This window comes from Epinephelus lanceolatus, chromosome 12 (genome assembly GCF_041903045.1).
Source record: "Epinephelus lanceolatus isolate andai-2023 chromosome 12, ASM4190304v1, whole genome shotgun sequence".
NCBI lineage: Eukaryota > Metazoa > Chordata > Actinopteri > Perciformes > Serranidae > Epinephelus > Epinephelus lanceolatus.
Genome location: NC_135745.1, coordinates 36,218,608 through 36,241,344, shown reverse-complemented (window position 1 = coordinate 36,241,344; position 22,737 = coordinate 36,218,608). Strand labels below are relative to the sequence as shown.

General features: G+C 41.7%; 1 protein-coding gene across 6 annotated transcripts in view; it reads left to right on the top strand.

Annotated features, from left to right (window-relative positions):
• Window positions 1-22,737, top strand: part of LOC117262991 (oxysterol-binding protein-related protein 1-like) — a 36,062-nt gene that overhangs the window by 5,847 nt on the left and 7,478 nt on the right. For 3 of the 6 annotated variants that reach the window (XM_033636109.2, XM_033636108.2, XM_078173371.1), the window contains 10 exons: window positions 270-314; window positions 620-693; window positions 2,237-2,300; window positions 2,455-2,556; window positions 2,683-2,808; window positions 2,900-2,978; window positions 4,097-4,203; window positions 13,201-13,369; window positions 17,357-17,549; window positions 21,522-21,597. In XM_033636109.2, the coding sequence (XP_033492000.2) occupies window positions 270-314; window positions 620-693; window positions 2,237-2,300; window positions 2,455-2,556; window positions 2,683-2,808; window positions 2,900-2,978; window positions 4,097-4,203; window positions 13,201-13,369; window positions 17,357-17,549; window positions 21,522-21,597 (1,035 nt within the window). Of the gene's footprint in view, window positions 1-269; window positions 315-619; window positions 711-2,236; window positions 2,301-2,454; window positions 2,557-2,682; window positions 2,809-2,899; window positions 2,979-4,096; window positions 4,204-4,641; window positions 4,986-13,200; window positions 13,370-17,356; window positions 17,550-21,521; window positions 21,598-22,737 lie in introns of those variants that run through there. The other 3 variants (XM_033636110.2, XM_078173372.1, XM_033636111.2) reach the window with 3 other exon arrangements.

Below are 22,737 nucleotides of genomic sequence, written 5' to 3'. Positions count from 1 at the left end.
AAAAACCTTGCAAGTCAGCAGTTCTTGCTCTTGCTTGGATGTCTGATAAGCCTGGCACAGCTTCAGTGCAGAGCATTGCATAGTCACGGTGGAAGTAAAAAAGACGAGGCTATTAAGTAAATTAAAAGATATATTATTAACCTCTGAAACTTTTACTGTAATACAAGAAAAACTGAGTTGAGTGTTTCTGGTCTCACCAAAAACTCAACGCTGTCAGTCAGGCTCCATCTGTGCACAGGTCTGAGAGTTGTTATGTTTTTCTCACAAAGGATGTGAACAGTGGGGTGCAGAAGATTGAAGGCCCTCTTTGGAAGGTACCCAGATGCTGAAGTGTAACCTTTTCTATTCTTGATGTCAGGCTGTTTTTTTTGTTGAGACATGCTTGATAGTATAGACTTCACTTTTGTCCTGTAACTCCACACAATATAGGATATATATTGTATATATTGTAGATTATAATATAAAAAAAAAATCAGCTTACAGTGTTATCTGTGAATTCTTTAGTTTATTTTTAATATCATAAAAAATATTAGTAATAGTTTTAAATAAAAAATGAACATTCTACATATGATACATTTATATGATTTATATATTTGTTGACTTCATGTGTCTTTGACAGAGTTCACGCTTTCTTGGATGGCGATCCCACTGGGTGGTTATTGAGGATGGGACTCTCTCCTGGTACCCCAGACAGTGAGATAACTTTTTATGTATGCAGTTTTCTTAAGCTGAAAAATATACTATGTACATGTATAGAATATCGTATTGTCTGTACGTATGCAGTGTGAGAAAGCCACATTTAAAAGGGAACACCACCTAAATTAAGAATTGCAATATATTACTTCCATAACCAAGGGAATTTCAATCAATATTTGTGAACATGAGCTACTCACACTGAAAATCAGAAACCAGATAAGTCTAAGACACTTGAGATGTCATCAAGTGTAAAGTCTGGAGCTGCTCTATAGACAATGAATGGGAGCCTGATTTCATGGACCTACAGAATGTTTGCTGTCTTTTTTAATATCCAAATGAGCTTGATTTTATTGTAGTGTTCTCAGTCCTGAGGCAGAAATTGTACCCATATACGCAGAATATTCCCCTGGGTGCTCGAAGTGTCATCTATAACATCTTTCCCTATTAAATGTCTATGATGCAGTTTCAGACTTGATGACATCATACATTTGAGTTTTAGCACTCACACTGGATTTGAAAGAGAGTTGTTCATGTTTATAATTGAACTTTAATGGAATACATCACCTACCAAATGACTGTTTGGTAAATCAAATACTCACTGCATGTTACCTTGAATTCGTGAAGAAAACTCTCACATGCTTTTGTTGTAAATGGAGAATCCATAAAAGGTGAACATTCTTTATGCAGTCAGGGTCCTCATTTAACAACAGCAAAACTATATCAAAACATTTGTTTGCAAACTTTCACACAACCCGTAGAGTATGATCCAAGTCTCATTTATCCAGTCGTAGGCTCAGTACTTAACAAAACACGTGCATTTTTGGTGAAACGTTATGATATAAAACATTCATTCTTTCATTTTCTATAACCGCTTATCCTGTTAGGGGTCGCGGGTTTGCTGGAGCCTATCCCAGCTGACACTGGCTGACAGGTGAGGTACACCCTGGACAAGTTGCCAGACTGTTGCAGGGCTGACACATAGAGACAGATTTACACTCCCATTCACACCTACAGGCAATTTAGAGTTACCAATCAACCTGCATGTCTTTGGACAGAGGGAGGAAGCTGGAGTACCTGGTGAAAACCCACACTGACATGCAAACTCAGCACTGAAGGCACCACTGTGCTGCCCTGATTTAATACACTTCTCACAGTCTCACAAAGAGAGGGGAAGCACACCTGGGTATATGTGCGCATTTGAACTAGAGCTCAACTGCACCTGTGTGCCCAGGTGTGCTCAGGAAGTGCTACGCATATGCGGCAGTGTTTTATACTGTAACTTCTTACCAATAATTCATGTGTGGGAAGTACTGAGCACATAACTGGATAAACGACAGTTGAATTATACTGCCCGGGTTGTGTAAGGGTTTGTTAACAGATGTGTTGACGTAATTTTGCTGTTACTAAATGAGGACCCTGCTCACTTAGATTTAAGAAGAATGTCCACCTTTTTTGATTCTCCGTTGACTGTGGACGCATGCCAGAAAACCAAAGTTCTCAAAATGCCTTTGTCTTATCTCTAATCTGTTTATGTTTCTAGGTCTGATGCGCAGGCTGGTGTCAGAAAACAGGGCTGTAAGTCTCTGACACAAGCCTACTGCATGGTAGGTGGTCGAGGTTAGAGGCTCGTAAATTACCGTCCAAGGATGCTCAGTGCTTGGAAGTTTCAGTTGTGATTACCTTGTACCTATGACATGGCGATGTTTGACATCTAGTGCAGCATGCATGACTGTAAGTAATTTCATTTTGTCATTCTAGGTCAAACCGTGGGATCATTGCTTCTTCATGCTCAGGTGCTTTGATGACACTGTTCATAATTTTAAGGTCCCTTCAAAGACAGATTCAGTGGCAACAAGAAAAGTGAGATGAGATTCACCTTATATGCTGTTGCTGTCCCCCCACCCCCTCCCCAAACAAGCTGATTGTCTTAAATATATCTGCGAGGGTGGACAACGTAGTAAATGTTTCTGGTATTTGTTTATTTAGAGATGGTTGGATGCTTTTGAGGCACATGCATCCTATAGTACTCGTCACTGCACCCAAGAAGAGATTATCAGCGATGCAGGTGGTGAAGGTGATGAAGCAGTGAGGAATCTGTCACAAGCACTTCAAGTAAGATTAAATTCAGACCTTTTTTAGAAAGGTATAGTGCTGTTTAGGGAGGAGGATTCCAATGTATTTCTCTTGTCCTGTGCTCTTGTAGGCAGCCAGCGCTTCCCAGCAGAAACTGGAGGGTGAAGTGTCAATATTTCTATCGATGGTGAAGAATGAGGAGAACTGTGGTAAGGGTCCTGGAATTGGTCACGTATTGATGTGGTTAATCCAATACCCATTTCTTTTAACCTTTTACACTAGTGATTAAAAAATCAGCACTGGTATATTCATTAATTGTAAATATGTTGTTTAGCCAATGGGCAGAAAATTAATTGTAAAGTATAAAGATAAACTTCATCCACACCCTGTGGTACTCGACTTGGGGGTTGATTGGAAATGGATTTTTCTGGCATCACTAATATTGAGAGGTCACATGTAGGCATTGTTTGGACATTAATAGCCTATTTACATGTGGTATTAGCATGTGTCTTGGGTGATTTAATCACAAGTGGATAGTGCTAAATACAAGTTGTGAGCTCAACACTTTAACCACCTGCTGAGGTGGTCTGGGACGCATTTGACCACGTATCTTTTGTCGTGTAAATGCCAGTGCATCTTGATGCATCCCCGACAAGGACCACATCATTAGTACAAGGACGACATGGTTATTTCTGTGACAACGCACCAATGCTCTATAACTTGCCCCTTTTATGACATGCTGGATGAAGCGTTGCATGACCACCTGTCGTTTTGCCCCATGGAAAGAGTCATTTTTAACTGCTGATGGCTGTGCAGACACAACTGTTAACGAGCATGCTAGTGAGGACATAATAACTGCATGGAGCCCTTTGTCCTCCTGGAGTGAGTGATGTAAGCAGAAGTGAAATCTGAGCAGTGGTCAGCTGGAGAGGCATGATGGACACAGGTGTGTGCGGCGATGTGTCTCAGTTCTCCATTTGTGTTCAGATCACCAAAACACATGTTAATATCAGGTGCAAACAGGCTCATAATGGACATCAGTGGCCTAACCCCTAACTCTGTAATTGTTCATTTAGCTCGGAAAAGTTGCGTAATTTTTGTTTTGTCAAATGTGAGAATTTTCGGTTTCCTTCTGTACTTCAGTGTGCAAATTTTTGGGGTGTGGATTGTTGATCAGACAAAACCTTGCTATGAGTTCTTGTAAACTTACTTACTGAATCATAAAAATAGCCATCAGATTAATCAATATTAAAAAAAAAAAAGCTGGTGGGTGAAGCCCAATTTGTACATGTGCACTGAAAATATGATTTCTGTATTTTTCTAAAAGCATTGGCTGCCCCTCTCTTACTGAAAGCTAAAGAGACCAGTGAGCTCTCCGTTGAAACCTGTGCTGCTCTCCAACTGTGCCTCGAACTGCTGTCAAAACAGGAGGAGGTAGGGAAACATCTTCATCATCTTAATCGAGCCTGTGTCAGCATGTACACCAACAAACACCACACAGTACAGTCGCTATATTATCCACCGTGATGCCAGTCTTCACACGTACTTTAATGTAGCTGAACTATAATAACTTTGCAAAGGTTTTTCTAATAATTACTATATTATTGTAATGTTTATGAATGTGAAAGTGTTGTGATGTTTTTGTTTTGGAATCTAGTTTTCTTTTTAGACTAGCATCTGTATGAATCTTCATCTCGTTGTTTCCCATACTCTCCCCCACGTGCTGGGCTCCTATTGGCTGAATAAGTTATATTGAATGATTACAAAATCCTCAAGCCCCTCCCCTTTACGTTAGCTATCTCATACCAATAAGGTTTGAAGTTCGTGTGTGTCCCTGTCCACCTGTCCCAGTGGCTGTGCCGTGCCCTTGGGGGGTGGGGGGAGCAGTAGAACAGTGTGGTAATCACTGGCACGTCTGTAGGAAGGACACAGGCAAGATCCGCTTTTATGCTTAGGTCTGCATTCAGCACGCAGATCAGTGTAGACACACACAGACACCCTTAGACTTGGATCCACACACTCCCGCTCTAGGGAGAGGCTGTGCATTGAGCGAGGTAACTGAAGCGCGTGCATATTCACAGGCTCAGCTGGAAATGCATGCATTCACCCTCGCACAGTGAAAACACACACTCGCAGGCACACTTCCACATGCCAGAGCATCCGAGCGCAGGAGAAAGAGGAGACAGTGACGGCACGCTCATCCACTATCTGCACAGGTACAAACCAAACACTTCTTGTATCATCTCGCATCTCAGTATTTTTTTATTGCCGGTTATACGGCCGGCTGTGTTTGCAGTGGGCTGGTCCCTGATGACTAACTGTATCGTAAAGTGTTTGAAGTTTGGCATAGATTGGATTCAGTCTGATGTTTTTAGAGTGTTATTTGTTTGATGGTTGGTCTGAAGCGTCGGCACAGTGGAAAGCTATTCATTAATATGCTGAAGTCATTCTTATGGATTTAATCATCTTGATTCAGAGTGTGAAATTGAGCATGTTTGACATGGCACTGAGCCTTTCACTGCTCATTACATCTTTTTACTGACATCATCTCGTACTGTAATGAATTCTGTCAAAGTAAAAGCATGAAGAGGGGTAGATTAAATTACACTGAGTACTTATTATTTAAAGTTACTCTTAAGATAGACATTAACCATTTAAAAGCAGCTGTGCTTTTGTGTTTCGCTGTGATGTAGCGCCTGAATTAAGAGCTGAGGGATCATAAATTAGTCTTACCTTTTTTTTCCTCCCTTGTTATCAATTAATTTGAAATTGGCACTCTGTCAAAATGTAAAACCATTGTCAAAGCAGGAATTGAGATTATAATTATGTGGATATTAGTCACTCCTGTGTCTCCGTGTGTGGTTTTGTATAATAAGGTGAAACTAGCTGATTTCATTCCCCATCAGATACAGTAAGATGCTGCTTTGAAAGTCAGCTGGATATAAAACTGCACAACATTGCCCAAATGCAGCATGTTTACACGGTGATGTGTGCAGTTCCATCTTCATATCAATTGGCAACAGCTGCCGTCCTGTCATAAGGAATAACCTGGCTCTGTTATCACAGGGAGGCTAAGAACATTTAATGCAGCCTCATCACCCAGGAAGCATTGCAAGTGTCACAACAATGGACACTAAATTAATTTCTGACAAGCAGATAATAAAATAAGAAGGAAATGCCTTAACAAGCATGTCACATCCACTGGTCTCATGCTAAGCTGGTTCTACTACATGGTCTAACTGGATTATATTTTCTACACTGCTGAGATTGGCTGTATTAGGCAGTATTAACTCTAATCCCACATTCCCATTGTCTTGCCACAGATGCCTCTGTCGCTGCCAGTTACACATTCGTTGTTTACAGTGCATCACACACAGCTGTCATGTGCTGTGTCGTCGTGCTTTGATGTCAGGGCAGATGTGAAATGGAGAAGCATGATTTATAGCAATTGCAGCGTTACCCTTCAGCGGAGTAAATGTGGTCTGACCCATTTCAGCAGCAGCTGCAGAAATAAACTATGCCAGTGAGTGTCACATTTATACAGTACATGCAGGGCAGAGTTTAACTGGTCGAGGACGACACGGCATTTAAAGTGGCAAGATTTGTGCTGCTAACTCTCAGACACCTGACACAGATTTATAAGCCCGACCTTTCTTGGTGTTTCTCAGGCGGCAGACTTCCACACCTGTCAAGAAAACAAATGGAGGCTTACAGCGTGAAACCACTTAGTGGTGACACGCAGATAAGCGTGTCTGTCAGTTTGGATTGCTCTGAAGGCAGGAGAGTGGCAGCAAAGCTTCCTTTTTTCTCTGTAGTCATAACTTTTTGTCTACAGTTTGAAAGAAAGCAGATTGTCCTTCAAACCCTTGGGGATTGGAGAGAGCACAAAGAACCGTTTGACTTTTCTTCAACCATTGCCACATGGGTAACTGACCCTCTGACTCTCACCCAGGAGAGACTAATGTTGGTGTCGGCCCCTGCGCTGACTTCTCTTTCTGGTCATACGAGATCTGAATAGAGGGGGAAGTGTATATTCAGTCTTCTCTTATCTAGAGAGGTACCTGGAAGTATTTATGTGTAATTGCTCACATATCATACTCAGATAAAATCATTTTTCCATTGCTTAGCTCCCAGCCATCATGTAGTCACGTGCAGTAAGATATACAAATACAGTTAGTTACAGTTATTGCATAGTACAGTACTGTATGGAGCTATAATGAATGTGCCCCTGAGATTTGCCTCCCCCTCAGCAGAGAAAGCAAATTTCAGAACAAAGTAAATACACTACCCTTTGGGGTGTTGGCCAAGGAGAAGCTTCCCTCCCAGGCTCCAGCAACAGCTACTGCACACAGCCTCAGCAGGGCTTAAAATAGCGCTGTTTGTGCTCAGGCGAGAGGATGCTGTGAGAGTGAAAGAGCTGGCTGGGATAGTTACACAACAAAGTGTATCGTTCCTGGATGGGCTCTCAAGCCAAGTGCCTGGGACAGGTAATAACAGGCTTCTAAAGAGCGAGCTCTTTCACTTTAGACCGCACATTTAAAAAGAGGCTTTAATTAATCAGGGCCTCTCAATGACGTCCTTTTTGGCACACATTTGATATTTGAAATGGGTCCTATTATCCAGTGTCACGGTGTGTTTTTACTGTTGCTGATAGGAAGCGTATTCATTTTGGCAAAATGGTAGATCTGCTAAAACATTGTACAACAGCAGGATAATGCTGCATTTCAATAGATTAGTGGTTCCCTTAGCCAATTAATTTCCTCCAACTTGCTTCTGTATTTGTGTGGAAGGACAGATCTTAAAGTTGGAGGGAAAACCATAGAGATCTCTGAGTGTTTTAAATAAGAATTGAACATCACTGATTTACAACAATATTATACAGTGGAAACGACTAGCGATCACAGTTACAGTGATCAGCTGCTTCTATGGCTAAAAAGCTTGGGACAGAATCATTCCTTTACAAGTGCTGCTTAGCGAATTTGCTTACAGTAAGTAGTCTGTTTGCAGTGTTCATTTTGGGTCTTTTCATACCTGACAAAATATGGAAAATCAATTTAAAACTAGGGTAATTCTGATTTTTTTTTTTTTAAACTTTACTCCCATGATAATTGCCTCACGGTAACCTGTCTACTTCCAGCTAGCTACCTGAGGCTGCAACTAACGATTATTTTCATTGTCGACTAATATGTCGATTATTTCTTCGATTAGTTGACTAATCATTTTATCGAAAAATGTGTTAAAATGTTGAAAAATGTCTGTCTGTCTCTCCCAAACCCCAAAATGATGTCATCTAATGTCTTGTTTCGTACTCACGCCAAAGGGTTTTAGTTCACCGTCATGGGAGTGTGTGTAAAGCTGCTAATATTTGAACGTAAGAAGCTGCAATAAGAGTATTTTGGGGTACTTTTATAGTACTTTTCTATGAAAAAGACTCAAACCAATTAGTTGACTACTAAAATAGTCACCAATTATTTTAATAGTCGATTAGTCATTGATTAGGCGACTAATCGTGTGCTGAGTGCACATGGAGAATGTTCTCAGTGAGAAACGTAGTCTCGTTAAACTGCCAAAAACGAGCCAATGAGATGCCGCAGTGGAACTTGGTGTTCCTCAGGTTTAACTTGTGTAAACATACAGATAGTGTGTTCCACATGAGCGACCATGGCATGCAGCCATCTTGCTAAGGTCAAGATATGGAAACAAACTGGGCGACGCATACCCCCAGTGACGTGAGCGATGGTGTTAATAAGAGTCTAGAGCACGCATACCCCCAGTGACGTGAGCGATGGTGTTAATAAGAGTCTAGAGCACATTTCAGGACGTCACAGATAACATCAGTGAATTCACAGAGTCTGTAGTGGAGTTATGTGTAAAACAAAGAAACTGTGCCCAAAACTACAGTGAAAGCATTTCACAGCAGAAACCATGGATTACCAGAACCATCTGGAAACATGGACGACTATGAAGCAGCAGCCTACAATTTAACAGGAGGCAAAAAGGGCCAAATTGCAATGCACATGCTGAAGGAGCTGACAGGATTGTATTTCACTGGAGTTGATTAATTGACACTCAGATGAAGAACAGTCATGGCTATAGCCAAATCACAATTTGAACTACAGTAAACTATATTTTATATACATTACTGTACTGTATAATGGTGTATTGCAATTATACATAGTACAGTCATTTAAAAAAGAGCTGAAGACTACTGTGTTTTTAAACAGTCAGTAAAATTCATTAAATAGTGAAGCTGTTTGTTTCATTACCATGGTAATATGCATGAGAAAAAAAGTCCCCTTATAAAGATCAATCTGACCGAGATAGACGTAATGACTGTCAGTGGTTTCCACGGTTTCCATACAGAACGTGTCAGGGCTGAACATACAGTACAGTAAGTGTGATGACACATTAAGAGTGAAGGTGTTAGTTTGTCTTCTTAGCGTCTGTCACAGTCAAGTCCAGGTGTATCTTCAAGCACACATGGACACAGGTCTATATAAAGTGCACGTGGATAACTTCAGTGTGATTGTGGGTATTTGGTTACATTGTTTTTTGTTGTATTGGTGTAAATGTGATGATCTGTAGTGTAGCAAGGTCATGAATGCTTCAGTTCTGATAAACTTAATGTAGCGTGAAATGTTCCACCAGAGGTGTTTTATCGCTCTCTGTTGCAGAGGTAGGATCTGCACTTCGTTGCACATGAGTCAGTTTTATCGAGTCAAAGTTTTGGGCACAAGAGAAATCAGTTTTACATTATGTATTTCGGTAATGTATTTACATAATAAACCTGTAGCTGGTATTAGGGTGCTCCAATCGATTATGCGTGGATTGGAATGGATCAATATTTATTACCAAAGGCCGTATCAGCAGTCTTGAAGTTTGCTGATCAGAACAAAAACAATCAGCAAAGTGGTGAATGTGTCACTCAGGGCTCTCACTGCCTCATCCATCACGTGTGGCTGGTCTCCACCACACGAGAGTCGGAAGCAGTTTATGTTCCTGGAATAATGTTGGAGCTGCTGACAGTAACTCAGGGTCATTATCTACATACGTTGTATTCATACACTCACCACCACTTTATTAGGTACACCTGTTCAACTGCTTATTAAGACAAATGGCCAATCACGTGGCAGCAACTCAATGCATTTAGGCATGTAGACATAATCAAGACGACCTGCTGAAGTTCAAACTGAGCATCAGAATGAGGAAGAAAGGTGATTTAAGTGACTTTGAACGTGGCATGGTTGTTGGTGTCAGACGGGCTGGTCTGAGTATAGGGATGGGGCCGATCCGATCCAGTATCGGTATCGGGTTCCGATATCAACGTAATTCACGGATTGGAAATTTCTGATCCACGAGCTGCGTCTGTGCTTTCACGTTGTCTGCCAGAATGATATGATGATTGCAACATAGTAGTGTTGCACTGACCGAGGTTCTGAAACATGAGAGTACATATGATACCATAATGTTGGAGTACTGTAGTACTACGTACCTCAGGTACCACTACTGTGGGATAAGATCAAAGTCCAATCGCAAGAGCGTGAGTGTCCCTGCGGCATCCAATAACGGCGCGCGGCACTCGCATTTGCGACTAAAAATAGTTTTGCGTGCACAAAATAAATCATTCAGCACGCTGTGCCAGTACAGATTTCAACCAGCAGCAGAAACTAAAGGCAAATCCTGCCGGTTGTGGGTTGAACGGGGGTCACAGACACAGACAGGAATCTATTCCTGTCAAATACGGCGGAGGCTCATAGTGCTGCGTGGCGCAAGAACGGCTTACCCGCAACAGCTCTGAAGTCCGACTCCAGGTCCAATAATGTCCTCTTCTTGGCGTCATGACTGCCCAAAAGTACTTGAACAGCCGAACTGTGGCGGCACGCAGGTATGTGACGTGTCAGAGGAGAAACGAGCCGTTCACATTTCTCTCTGTGTGGCAGGTAACGGCCCACAAACCTCACCGCACTTTAGGGACTGTTCTTTACTTATGAAGGGACTGTTCTTTACTTGTCAGGGGAGGAGGGTGGCTGGTTGATTTTTATTTCATTTATTTATTTTATTTTGATTCCCCCTATGTTAATCACTGATTGATGCCGTTTTTAAAGTATGAATAAGTCAAAAAGTAATTTATTCCATTGAAATATCATTGATGTATTATAGAAAAGTGATTTATCTTTTTATAAATGACAAAAGGCACATCTGCCTCATTTTTGCTGTGGTATCCTGATACTACTCAGAACCATGATACTTTCACTGGTATCGTACAGTGGGTCCCAATTTTGGTACCGTGACAACACTACTACATAGTAGTGTCTACTTGATTTGTATCTGTGCTGTTCAGATTAATATGACAGGTACTTTTTGTTTTTTGATAGTGTAGATTGCACTAGTAGTTTAACACTGTCTTGGAATTTAATAAATATTGACAATCAATTTGAAACCCTTACAACTGCATATTTGTTTTCAGGATGGGATTTTTCCTGGATTTCCTGCTTTTCTGACCTTATACTTACCTCAAGTTGCCTTTTGGGACATACATGCATACATACGTACATATCATACTTGCCTGTAGAGAGGAGTTTATTACAGCCTCATATAAAATCAACAATAATGATGATAATAATAATATTAAAGCAAACAGAGCTCTGGTATCGGAATAGTATCGGTATTGGCAGATATCCAAATTCAGGTATCGGGATTGGATCGGAAGTGAAAAAATGTGGATCGGTGCATCCCTATCTGAGTATTTCAGAAACTGCTGATCTACTGGGATTTTCACACACAACCATCTCTAAAATGGCTTGTTGATGCCAGAGGTCAGAGGAGAATGGCCAGACTGGTTCAAGATGATAGAAAGGCAACAGTAACTCAAATAACCACTGGTTCCAACCAAGGTCTGCAGAAGACCATTTCTGAACCAACAACACGTCCAACCTTGAAGCAGATGGGCTACAGCAGCAGAAGACCACACCAGGTGCCACTCCTGTCAGCTAACAACAGGAAACTGAGGCTCACCAAAACTGGACAATAGAAGATTGGAAAAACGTTGCCTGGTCTGATGAGTCTGGATTTCATGAAAGCATGGATCCATCCTGCCTTGTATCAACGGTTCAGGCTGCTGCTGGTGGTGTAATGGTGTGGGGGAGATTTTCTTAGTACCAACTGAGCATGGTTTAAACACCACAGCCTACCTGAGTATTGTTGCTGACCGTGTCCATCCCTTTATGACCACAGTGTACCCATCTTCTGATGGATACTTCCAGCAGGATAACGCACCATGTCACAAAGCTCACATCATCTCAAACTGGTTTCTTGAACATGACAATGAGTTCACAGTACTCCAATGGCCTCCACAGTCACCAGATCTCAGTCCAATAGAGCACCTTTGGGATGTGGTGGAACAGGAGATTCACTTCATGGATGTGCAGCTGACAAATCTGCAGCAACTGTGTGATGTCATAGTGTCAATATGGGCCAAAATCTCTGAGGAATGTTTCCAGCACCTTGTTGAATCTATGACACCAAGAATTAAGGCTGCTCTGAAGGAAAAAGGGGTCCAACCTGGTACACAGGCACAATTTATAACCAACCTTGAGCACATCAGCAGATGCGTTGACAGGTGTTTCTTTGTGCATGGCTGTGCACACAGCTGATAACACTTCAGGCAGTATCAGAGATGAGGATGAACTTTTCTTCTTCAATAGAAGACGATGGTCCTGCTTTGCAGTCTCAGATTTACAGTGTGATTTACAAGCTCCTGTTTCTCTCCGCTGCCTTCCTCAAGGTGACTCTGGAAGGGTTTTTAACAGGGCAGGCTAGGCTCCATTTTTATGAGCAGCATTATTTTATCAGTGCACTTTGTTTGCTTTGTGATTGTGAATGATTTTTCTTGTCCGTTTATAATTTCTGAAAATGCATTAAATTCATAAAAGTTATATGATAGTTTTCATTTTTTAAGAAAGATGGCCATTATCTTATTCCACGTTATTTTTGTTAGTATCTGTGGATTTTTGTGAAGTTGCCTGTCTTCTTTTTGGTCAGTAAATGACGCACAAAGACAGTGTTAGACAATAGGAAACACTGATCTGGTCTGTTCCACAGTGGCCTGGCTCAGGTTGCCCTGTAGAGACACTCAATCCTGGGCTACAGAGCTGTCAAAGACTGGGGTGTTTGGTTCCGACTGGAGGAAACCAGATATGTGGGCAGGGTTAGAACAATGACCTGCCATCAGAACCACAAAGACGCACACACTGTGGCAGCTACAGAAGCAGATCAATACCTTCATATCAGTCAAACCATCAGTAAATCTCAAATTTGCCAGATTTTCCATTCTGTCTGTACATTGGATCAAAGTACATGAGCATATTCTTTTATTTACTTTACTTTGTCTCTAGTGTGTGTTTTATTTCTGTGGTGGTCCTGTGTTTGCAGGTGTGGAGCCTGAAGTTAGAGCAGGAGGTGGAGAAGAACAAAGCTCTGACTGAGGCTCTGCAGACATTGGCAACTGAGGACCACAACCTCAAGCAGTCCCTGTGTAAGATTAGGAGGTCGTCGACCCTCAGTACCCTCACTGGAGACGACTTCTATGATGCTTTGTCAGGTCAGCAGCCTCAAGGGGGACAGTTAGTGAAGTAATCAAGAAGTTAATATCCTACAGGGGTTACAGCAGATCAGTAAACTACAAATTGTTCCTCATACCGTGTCGTGGCTAGGTCATCAATTAGATGAATTTAATCTCAAGCATCATCTGAAGCCTTTTCTTCCCTGGTTATTTCCTACTTTTACTGATGTTGCACTTAAAGTAATATTGACTTTAAAGGTAACTTTGATATTTTTCAACCTGGATCCTATTTTACCATGTTTTTGTGCCTAAGTGACTAATGGGAACAAGACTTTTCAAAATTGATCTAGTATTGAGATGGGATGGGAGATTGGGATTTTGTTTACTTTAAATGAAGTATGTTTTACACTGGTAAAATGGAGTCCGGTGGGTTTGGTGATGGTGGTTTCTTGGCTGTTTCTGGTTAAACAAAAAAGGATCTAAGGGTGCTTTCAGACCTAGAGTTGTCTCCTTTGGTCTGAATCAGGGAATAATTTTGTTGTATAATTATCTAGAGTTGGTTCGTGTTCTCACGGCAGCATTTATGGACCAGATAAAATGCCTTCTGTGAGAAAGCTGCTCTTGATTGGTCAGAATTTCCATGTGGGAAAAATCCAGGAAGTAAACAAAATGTTGAAGAAGAGTACACTTGCAAGATAAATGTGACACTTTCTAATGTCACAATGGAGGAACAATTACGCAGGTTGATTATAGCGCTGCTCATCGTGGACTATATTGCTGTCATTGTTCATTTTAGTCAAACCATACAGTTTGAAAACGAGGCGCGGCTCCAACTAGAAAACAATGTTTTGATGCATTGGATGTGCTGAATGTGCATATTAAGGCAGTACAGGAGGAGGTGCACATTAATAATCCTCCAGGACTGTAACATGCTCATGTTTAACCCAAACAATGTGTCATGTGACTGGAGTTGCTTCAGATCCAGGTTGTAACACGTTCGAACCGCACCAGTTTGTTTACAGCCAGACCAAGACCACCTCTTCAAGAAGGTCTTGGTTCAGTTGTTTTGGTGCACATCTGAGTGCAATTGCTGTGTTCACACGTGCCCAAATGAACCGCACTTAGGGGGCAAACGAACTTGAGTTTAATTGAACTGAACTGAACCAAACCCTTACTTTTTGACAAAAAAATCTATCTCTGTAGGGCCCTTTCCATAATGCTGTCAGCAGAGGTGGACAGAGTACACAACTTCACTACTTGAGTAAAAGTACAGATACTCCTTGTAAAATATTACTCCAATACAAGTAAAAGTAGCTTAGTCAAAATATTATTTAAGTAAAAGTACTAAAGTATTTGCTTAAAAATTACTTAAGTAAAAGTAGCCTACTTAAAAAAAATCTCAGGAAATACAGGAAAGGAAAGTAGCTTTATTGTCATTCTGACGCGATTCTGCTACAGAAATGTTTATGGCTCAAAAAGGCAAGAAGCCTCAGAACACAAACTCAGCTGCATTCATCAACAAATGAAATTGCTTCATATTGCCAAGAAAACACAAAAACCAAAATTTCCTTTTCTTGTAGTTACATTTGAACACATCATGAAGTCATGCAGTCGACACTGCAAAAACTCAAAATCTTACCAAGAATATTTGTCTAATTTCTAGTCAAAATGTCTCATTTCTAGTCAAAACAAATCTCACTACACTTAAAATAAGACACATCACCTAAAAAGTAACTTGTTTTTAGACAATTTTCATATTGTTTCAAGCAAATTTTATAAGTAGAAGAATCTGCTAGATTTTTTTTTTTGCTTGTAATAACAAAAAAAACCCCCCGAACTGATACGAATCATTCTTCGTATCAAAAACCTCGAACATGGGCTTGAGATACGGCCATGGATGCTTGGGGCCGGGGACAGTTTCTCCATCGGTTTCTTCCTCCATCGCTGCTGAAGCAATCGACACCGCTATCGCACGATGTGGATGTGAACCGCCAAAGTCAAGTTTTAAGCATGACGTAGTACAGGTACAGCAATACGGCTAAGGCAAACCATACGCGAATCAGCAGAAACAGTTTATTTTCTCTGGTATCAGAATTTAGCAGAGAGAGAGAGAGAGAGAGGGAGAGAGGGAGAGGCAAAAGTAGCGAGTAACGAGAGCATCAAATGTAGCGGAGTAAAAAGTACAATATTTGTCCTTCAAATGTAGTGGGGTACTCAAAAATGTACTTAAGTACAGTACTCAGGTAAATTTACCTTGTTACTATCCACCACTGGCTGTCAGACACTGAGCCTGTCAGTGGCAAAAACAAGCACTTATAGTGGATGTAAACTGACGATGTACAATTGCCCATTGTTACACTGCAGTCTGTTTTGCCTCGACCAGCTGCAGTGCTCTCTCAACCATTTTCAAAAATTGTTGTCTCCATTAGTCTCTTAGACACAAAAACGTGGGAAAACAGAGTCCAGGTTGAAAAACACTGGTTAGCTTTTAAGTGCATTGTTCATTGAGCTGCATGCCGAGTTTTTTAAATGTATCGTAGAGTTTTTGCCCTCTGGTAGCACTATGGAGCATTGCTTCTAGCTTTGTTTGCATCGTCCATATGCACGAGTATACTGGCTTTACATATTCCTGCTGTTGGTTTCACACTATTATGACAACGCTCGATAGTTTGGCAGTAAAGTGCAAAGAAGCAGGGCAGGGAAGAAGAAGTACAAGCTTGCAAACATGGATGTAAACAACACACAATGTTAAACATTAAAACATCATCGTTCCAAATGGTGTATGAGGAAGGCATTTAACAAGTTCGCAGGCCTCAGGGATAAACAATGTATCTCCAGTAACAATGAATGTAAACATAACTTTGATTGTTTGCAAGAAAGCTCTACAGGGCGACTTCAGAACAATTGTAACCTTTATTAACTTATTTGTGTCGGAACAAACGCCTCCAGCACTGCATGTTGTCCTGATATGTAACTGCTTCACAGTTTCCAGTTCTCACTTCAGTGATAGAATAATTAGCATGGTTAAAAAATACAGCTTTACTCTGTGTGTGTTTGTGTGTGAGTGGGTGTGTGTGTATACACGGTGACACTCCTTTGGCTCTCTGTCTGTCTCTGAGATTGCGCAGACAGTGCTGCCAATGTCTTCTTGTCTTATACTGAAGGGTAATGAGATAGTGATCAGCCTGATGCTGTTACTGCTTCAAGTACAGTTGATCAGTAGTTGAAATAAATTATTTGACAGTGTTCACTGCTCTGTACGTTGATAACATACAGGCATCCATTAGCAACATGTCTGTGGTTAATTGAGTCATACAAAGTTTGCCTCTCTGTGTAGCCAAAAGCTTCACTATTGTGATTATTTACACAAGACTTCCTTCTACAACATGTTTGCGCACTATGGGCCAATCTGTCTCAGGAATCACTGCATAATTCATAGATAGCCCTGAGTTATCTGCCAGCTGGAGACACTCTGCCCACAGACTCTAAACTGTGCTCCGCATACACATGAGACTTTTAACATGCCGAGGTGAGAGTGTAAAACCCAATCACATGTTTTTGGTTGTGCAGAGGATGTTTATGAAGCCATGTTGTAACTGCTGCCACCATGAAAATTCTACATGTGATGCATTTTTCAGGATGCAAGTGAAAGTGAGCTTTAGTGACTCGCATATAGCTAGTGCCATACTGTACACACACTATTCTCCAATCCTGTTGTGAACAGTATGTGACAGTACTTGTATGGTCACTGACAGGGGAGGAGTAGCATCCAGCGAGCATAGAGCAAACAATGTTAGAGGAAATGAAGCCTCTGTGTGGCCTCTCAGTGGAACACAATCCTCAGGTGGGGTTTGGCAGGCAGCAGGGAGGGGGAAGTGGGAGAGGAACTCGAGCACGAGTGCTTATTTGCGGACAGTGCGCTCTTCAGGCTGCAGCGTTCTGAGCCTGGCCACTCGAACCCGTATGTGCATGCGTGTGCGAGCGTTTGGCATGACCTGGCATCTGCCCCCTCTCATCATCCCACAGAGTCGGAGTCGGAGCTCTCGGTGAGCGGCTTCCTGTCCGTGGCCAGTCACTCCTGTGAAGAGGACGAGGGGAGAGACACCCCCCTTCTCAGCAGCCTCCGCCATCCCAGTGCACTCAGGGGGCCTGCCGGAATGTCAGGGGAAGGTAACCATGGCAACCAACCCGCCCACCACAATGGAGTCAAGAAGCACAGGTGGGACATGCTCCAGTTATGATGTCATGCTTGTTTACTGGCTTAAACGATGGAAAAGGGACGAGTGGAAATGTAATGTCAGCTATACTGAGTGCTCATCAGACAACCTATTCACTGTTTATCATGTGCACGGATACATTTATGATAATTATCACAGCTGGTTGCAGAATTCAGTAGTATTTAGCTTTACATTGCTGAGCAACTAAAATAGATATCAGTGTTGGTGCCTGATGACAGTTTACAAACCTCAATCAGCAAGAGGATAGGCCAGTGAAGGCAGCGTCGGTGTAATCGGATACCACCTTTCCACTCCGGTTTGTATCTGTAGTCAGGTGTTTTTTGTTTGAGCACCCAATCCATAGAGAATAGCCTGTTTTGTTTTCCCTGAAAGATCCAAGTCTCCAAGCGAATAATCAACGTAGCGCTCTGTGTTTGTGAGGGATTTTTTTTTTTAATTATTATTGTGAAGAGTTGAAAATCTCTTTAATTTCCGTGGATGCCGATTCTGGCTCGGCTTCTCTTCCTTAATCCAACAAGTGATCCATGAATAATTCAGCATGTGCTGGCTCAAAGTATGAGTTGGAGGAAAGGGGACTGGCTGACTGGCTAGCTCTGTGTGCATATGTGTAGGCTCGTGTGTGTGTGTGTGTGTGCGTGTGTGTGTGTGGTGCATTAAAGATTTATGAGGTGTCTGTTTATTTGGAATTACTCCTGTCATTCAAAGATACGTCTGTCCGTGGTTGCCTGTAGATGGGCCTCAGTCTAGTTGTTTAACATTTCTCTGACTCTACATTTCTGTAACTGCTCCGTACCATAAAGTCTCTGGTGTGTTGGCTGCAAGAACAACATGCTTAAAGGTATCGATTTTAGCTTGTGTTTCAGTATCATTTGCTGAACAATGCAGTTTGTATTTTGGAAAAAAGTGTTGAGGATTCCTTTCCATATTTTAAGCTAAATGGATGAACTTTGTCGTTAAAATTGGAGCATTTCTTCTAAAGTGTGATTTTTGTGCTCAACAACTACAAGTCCCATGAATCTTCAGACATTCACAGTAGTGTAACGGATACAAATGAAATATTAGAACAGCTAGAACAGTCTGGTAAGTCCAGAAAATGACATAACTTTAAAGTAGCCTTTAAAACCAGGGAAACAACGCATACGATATTTAAAATCTAAGATGATATCTAGTCTCATATCGATATCAATATAACATTTATATATTGCCTATTATCACATTTCAGTCCAGTGAAAGACATCCTTTGTGTGAAAAATAATTTTGGGGCTGAGCCTGATGGAGCACAAACTAGGCCAGAAATGTAGTGTGCCATGCATCACTGCTGCTCATCCTACAGATGGAGCAACCCCGCCTCCTACCTCTCTGTTTATTTAGCTGAAGTAATGGCTTTTATTTGTGTAGTTGCTTCAGCACTCAATTTTAAACAAGGACACCATCTGCCTTCTGCCGGTATACCTGTCACAGTCCACACTGCTGCTGTTGGCGAGGCTGGAAGGTGAAGTTGGCCTCAAAACACACCAGATTTAGCAGCAAAGGTTAAAAGTTAAAAGTCCAGTCATAATTCAGTGAAGTTGAGTTGTACATTCATTCATTGGTATTGCATGAGGCCTGACCTCAAGCTGAAAGCTCATTAGCTTACAGGTGTCGGATGACTTTGTTTCCAAATGGTGGTTCAAGCTATGTTGTCTGTTCCGCAGCTTTTAAATGGTACAAGCTCTCAGCAAACAGTAGGCAACATAAAGGTTTTAATGTGTGGTTTTCCCGTACTTGTAGGTGAAGCTGGGCAATATATCAGTATTATATCAATAGTGTGATGAGACTAGATATTGTCTTAGAGTTTGGATGTTGTTTTGTGTTAAATATCTCTTCCTGGTTTTAAAGGCTGCATTACAAGATAGTGATGCAAGTTTCAGAATTATTTGCCTTAATCCACCTAGTCAAATTATTTATCAAACATCTACACTGAACAAAAATATAAACGCAACACTTTTGTTTTTGCTCCCATTTTTCATGAGCTGAACTCAAAGATTTAAAACATTTTCTATACACACAAAAGACCATTTCCCTCAAATATTGTTCACAAATCTGTCTAAATCTGTGTTAGTGAGCACTTCTCCTTTGCCGAGATAATCCATCCCACCTCACAGGTGTGGCATATCAGGATGCTGATTAGACAGCATGATTATTGCACAGGTGTGCCTTAGGCTGGCCACAATAAAAGGCCACTCTAAAATGTTCAGTTTTATCACACAGCACAATGCCACAGATGTCACAAGTTTTGAGGGAGTGTGCAATTGGCATGCTGACTGCAGGAATGTCCACCAGAGCTGTTGCCCGTGAATTGAATGTTCATTTCGCTACCATAAGCCGTCTCCAAAGGTGTTTCAGACAATTTGGCAGTACATCCAACCGGCCTCACAACCGCAGACCACGTGAAACCACACCAGCCCAGGACCTCCACATCCAGCATGTTCACCTCCAAGATCGTCTGAGACCAGCCACCCGGACAGCTGCTGCAACAATCTGTTTGCATAACCAAAGAATTTCTGCACAAACTGTCAGAAACCGTCTCAGGGAAGCTCATCTGCATGCTCGTCGTCCTCATCAGGGTCTCGACCTGACTGCAGTTCGTCGTCGTAACCGACTTGAGTGGGCAAATGCTCACATTCGATGGCGTCTGGCACATTGGAGAGGTGTTCTCTTCACGGATGAATCCGGGTTTTCACTGTTCAGGGCAGATGGCAGACAGCGTGTGTGCCGTCGTGTGGGTGAGCGGTTTGCTGATGTCAATGTTGTGGATCTGGTGGCGGTGGGGTTATGGTATGGGCAGGTGTATGTTATGGACAAGGAACACAGGTGCATTTTATTGATGGCATTTTGAATGCACACAGATACCGTGACGAGATCCTGAGGCCCATTGTTGTGCCATTCATCCACGACCATCACCTCATGTTGCAGCATGATAATGCACGGCCCCATGTTGCAAGGATCTGTACACAATTCCTGGAAGCTGAAAACATCCCAGTTCTTGCATGGCCAGCATACTCACCGGACATGTCACCCATTGAGCATGTTTGGGATGCTCTGGATCGGCGTATATGACAGCGTGTTCCAGTTCCTGCCAATATCCAGCAACTTCGCACAGCCATTGAAGAGGAGTGGACCAACATTCCACAGGCCACAATCAACAACCTGATCAACTCTATGCGAAGGAGATGTGTTGCACTGCGTGAGGCAAATGGTGGTCACACCAGATACTGACTGGTTTTCTGACCCCCCCCCCCCCCCCCCCCAGACCCCCCACAATAAAGCAAAACTGCACATTTCAGAGTGGCCTTTTATTGTGGCCAGCCTAAGGCACACCTGTGCAATATTCATGCTGTCTAATCAGCATCTTGATATGCCGCACCTGTGAGGTGGGATGGATTATCTCGGCAAAGGAGAAGTGCTGACTAACACAGATTTAGACAGATTTGTGAACAATATTTGAGGGAAATGGTCTTTTGTGTATGTAGAAAAAGTTTTAGATCTTTGAGTTCAGCTCATGAAAAATGGGAGCAAAAACAAAAGTGTTGCGTTTATATTTTTGTTCAGTGTAATCGTTTAAATATCTTGTAAAAGCACCAGTAGTCAGTCCCACAGTGTCATTGCAATATCAATTTTGAGATATTTGGTCACACATATTGTCCAGCTTTACTTGTAGGTATTAGGTTTGTGCTCAGTGCCATATTACAGCTGTAAATCATTTTGAGTGTTTACGAGACCAGGTGTCATGCCCTCAGGCATCAGTGTTTGCCTGCTGTACATTGAAAACCAGACACAAAATAAACAATCGACTGATTTCCCATTGATGAAGTTTAAAATATATTATATTTACATGTAGTTTGATGTCATGACACTAATATAAATTCTCCTCATTGACTGTGTTTCTCTCTCTTTATACTGCTGCCCCACAGAACATCTTTACCGGCTCCCATGTTCTCCAGGAATGATGTCAGCATCTGGAGTATCCTGAAAAAATGCATTGGCATGGTGAGAACAGACTATTCTCCTCACACGCATCCTTTTAGTGTGCTTCGATTTACTGTTTGGAGAAGCTGAATGCTGACTTGAGTTATCGTTTTGAAGCATTCCTGCTGAATAAAGACCAAAAGTTAGGTAATTGGGATGAATTAGTTTTTGTACTTCCTCCTTAACTCGTGGCTTGAGGAATATAGTCATTAGTATCAGTGTCTTTGAGTCCTGAGGGATCTCAGTCCTCACTCAGCCCTGCCTGGATTTAATTACATTTAATAATGTCTATTAATGTTTTATTCCCCAATTAAATTTGGCTAATGATTCATGCATACGCACTTGAGCAGGCAGAAAGATATACAGTCACACGTGGGGTATCCATAAGGTGCATTGAAGAGTGAAGTCATGTGGTTGTTCAGTTATGTTAATTATCTTAATGTCTTTTCTCCACCTCATCTATTTTTTTTAATTGTAAACCACAGCATTATGTTTGTGTGCATGTCAGGCCAAATATTGTTGCAAATTAAACAGATGAATGTTAGAATAGACAGAATGGAGTCAGTGTGCAACACCACCAAAACATTGAATCCATATCTCAAACACCGAAGTAGAACATTAATTTGTAAATTATGATATTATTCTATTTAAAGATGACAAAAATTGAGAGAAAGATATTTTTTTCTTTACCACGTCTTGTACTGTACTATGCGCTAGTTTCTGGACCAACAATGACAATGGTATTTTAGTTTTTTCATTTTATTTCCTGAAACAATAAAAGATGTTAATGTCTCATCCTGCACTCGGGGACGTATAATATTTTTGTGTCCAACTAAAACGCTTTCTGGAATTGTTACGTCATTCCCCCGTGACTATAAATTCTGCCAGTAACCGTTCGGCGCACAGGACCTACAAACTAGCTCGCAGTCGAGTTGGTCATCATTTTGGTTGTGCAAACTCTCAGAGTTACCACTGATAATGGCATCCCAACCTGTAGTGGTGGGATGGTGGCGTCACAGAAGTCTATGTCCACCCTCTCTCAAGGCCCCCCTAGGTTGCCCTGATGAGTGTGAGCGAACTGCCATTCACGTTGTTAGCTCCGTTAGCACCACTGAAAAAGACATCCTGACCCACATTGGCGAGACAGCATCATTGTGGAAG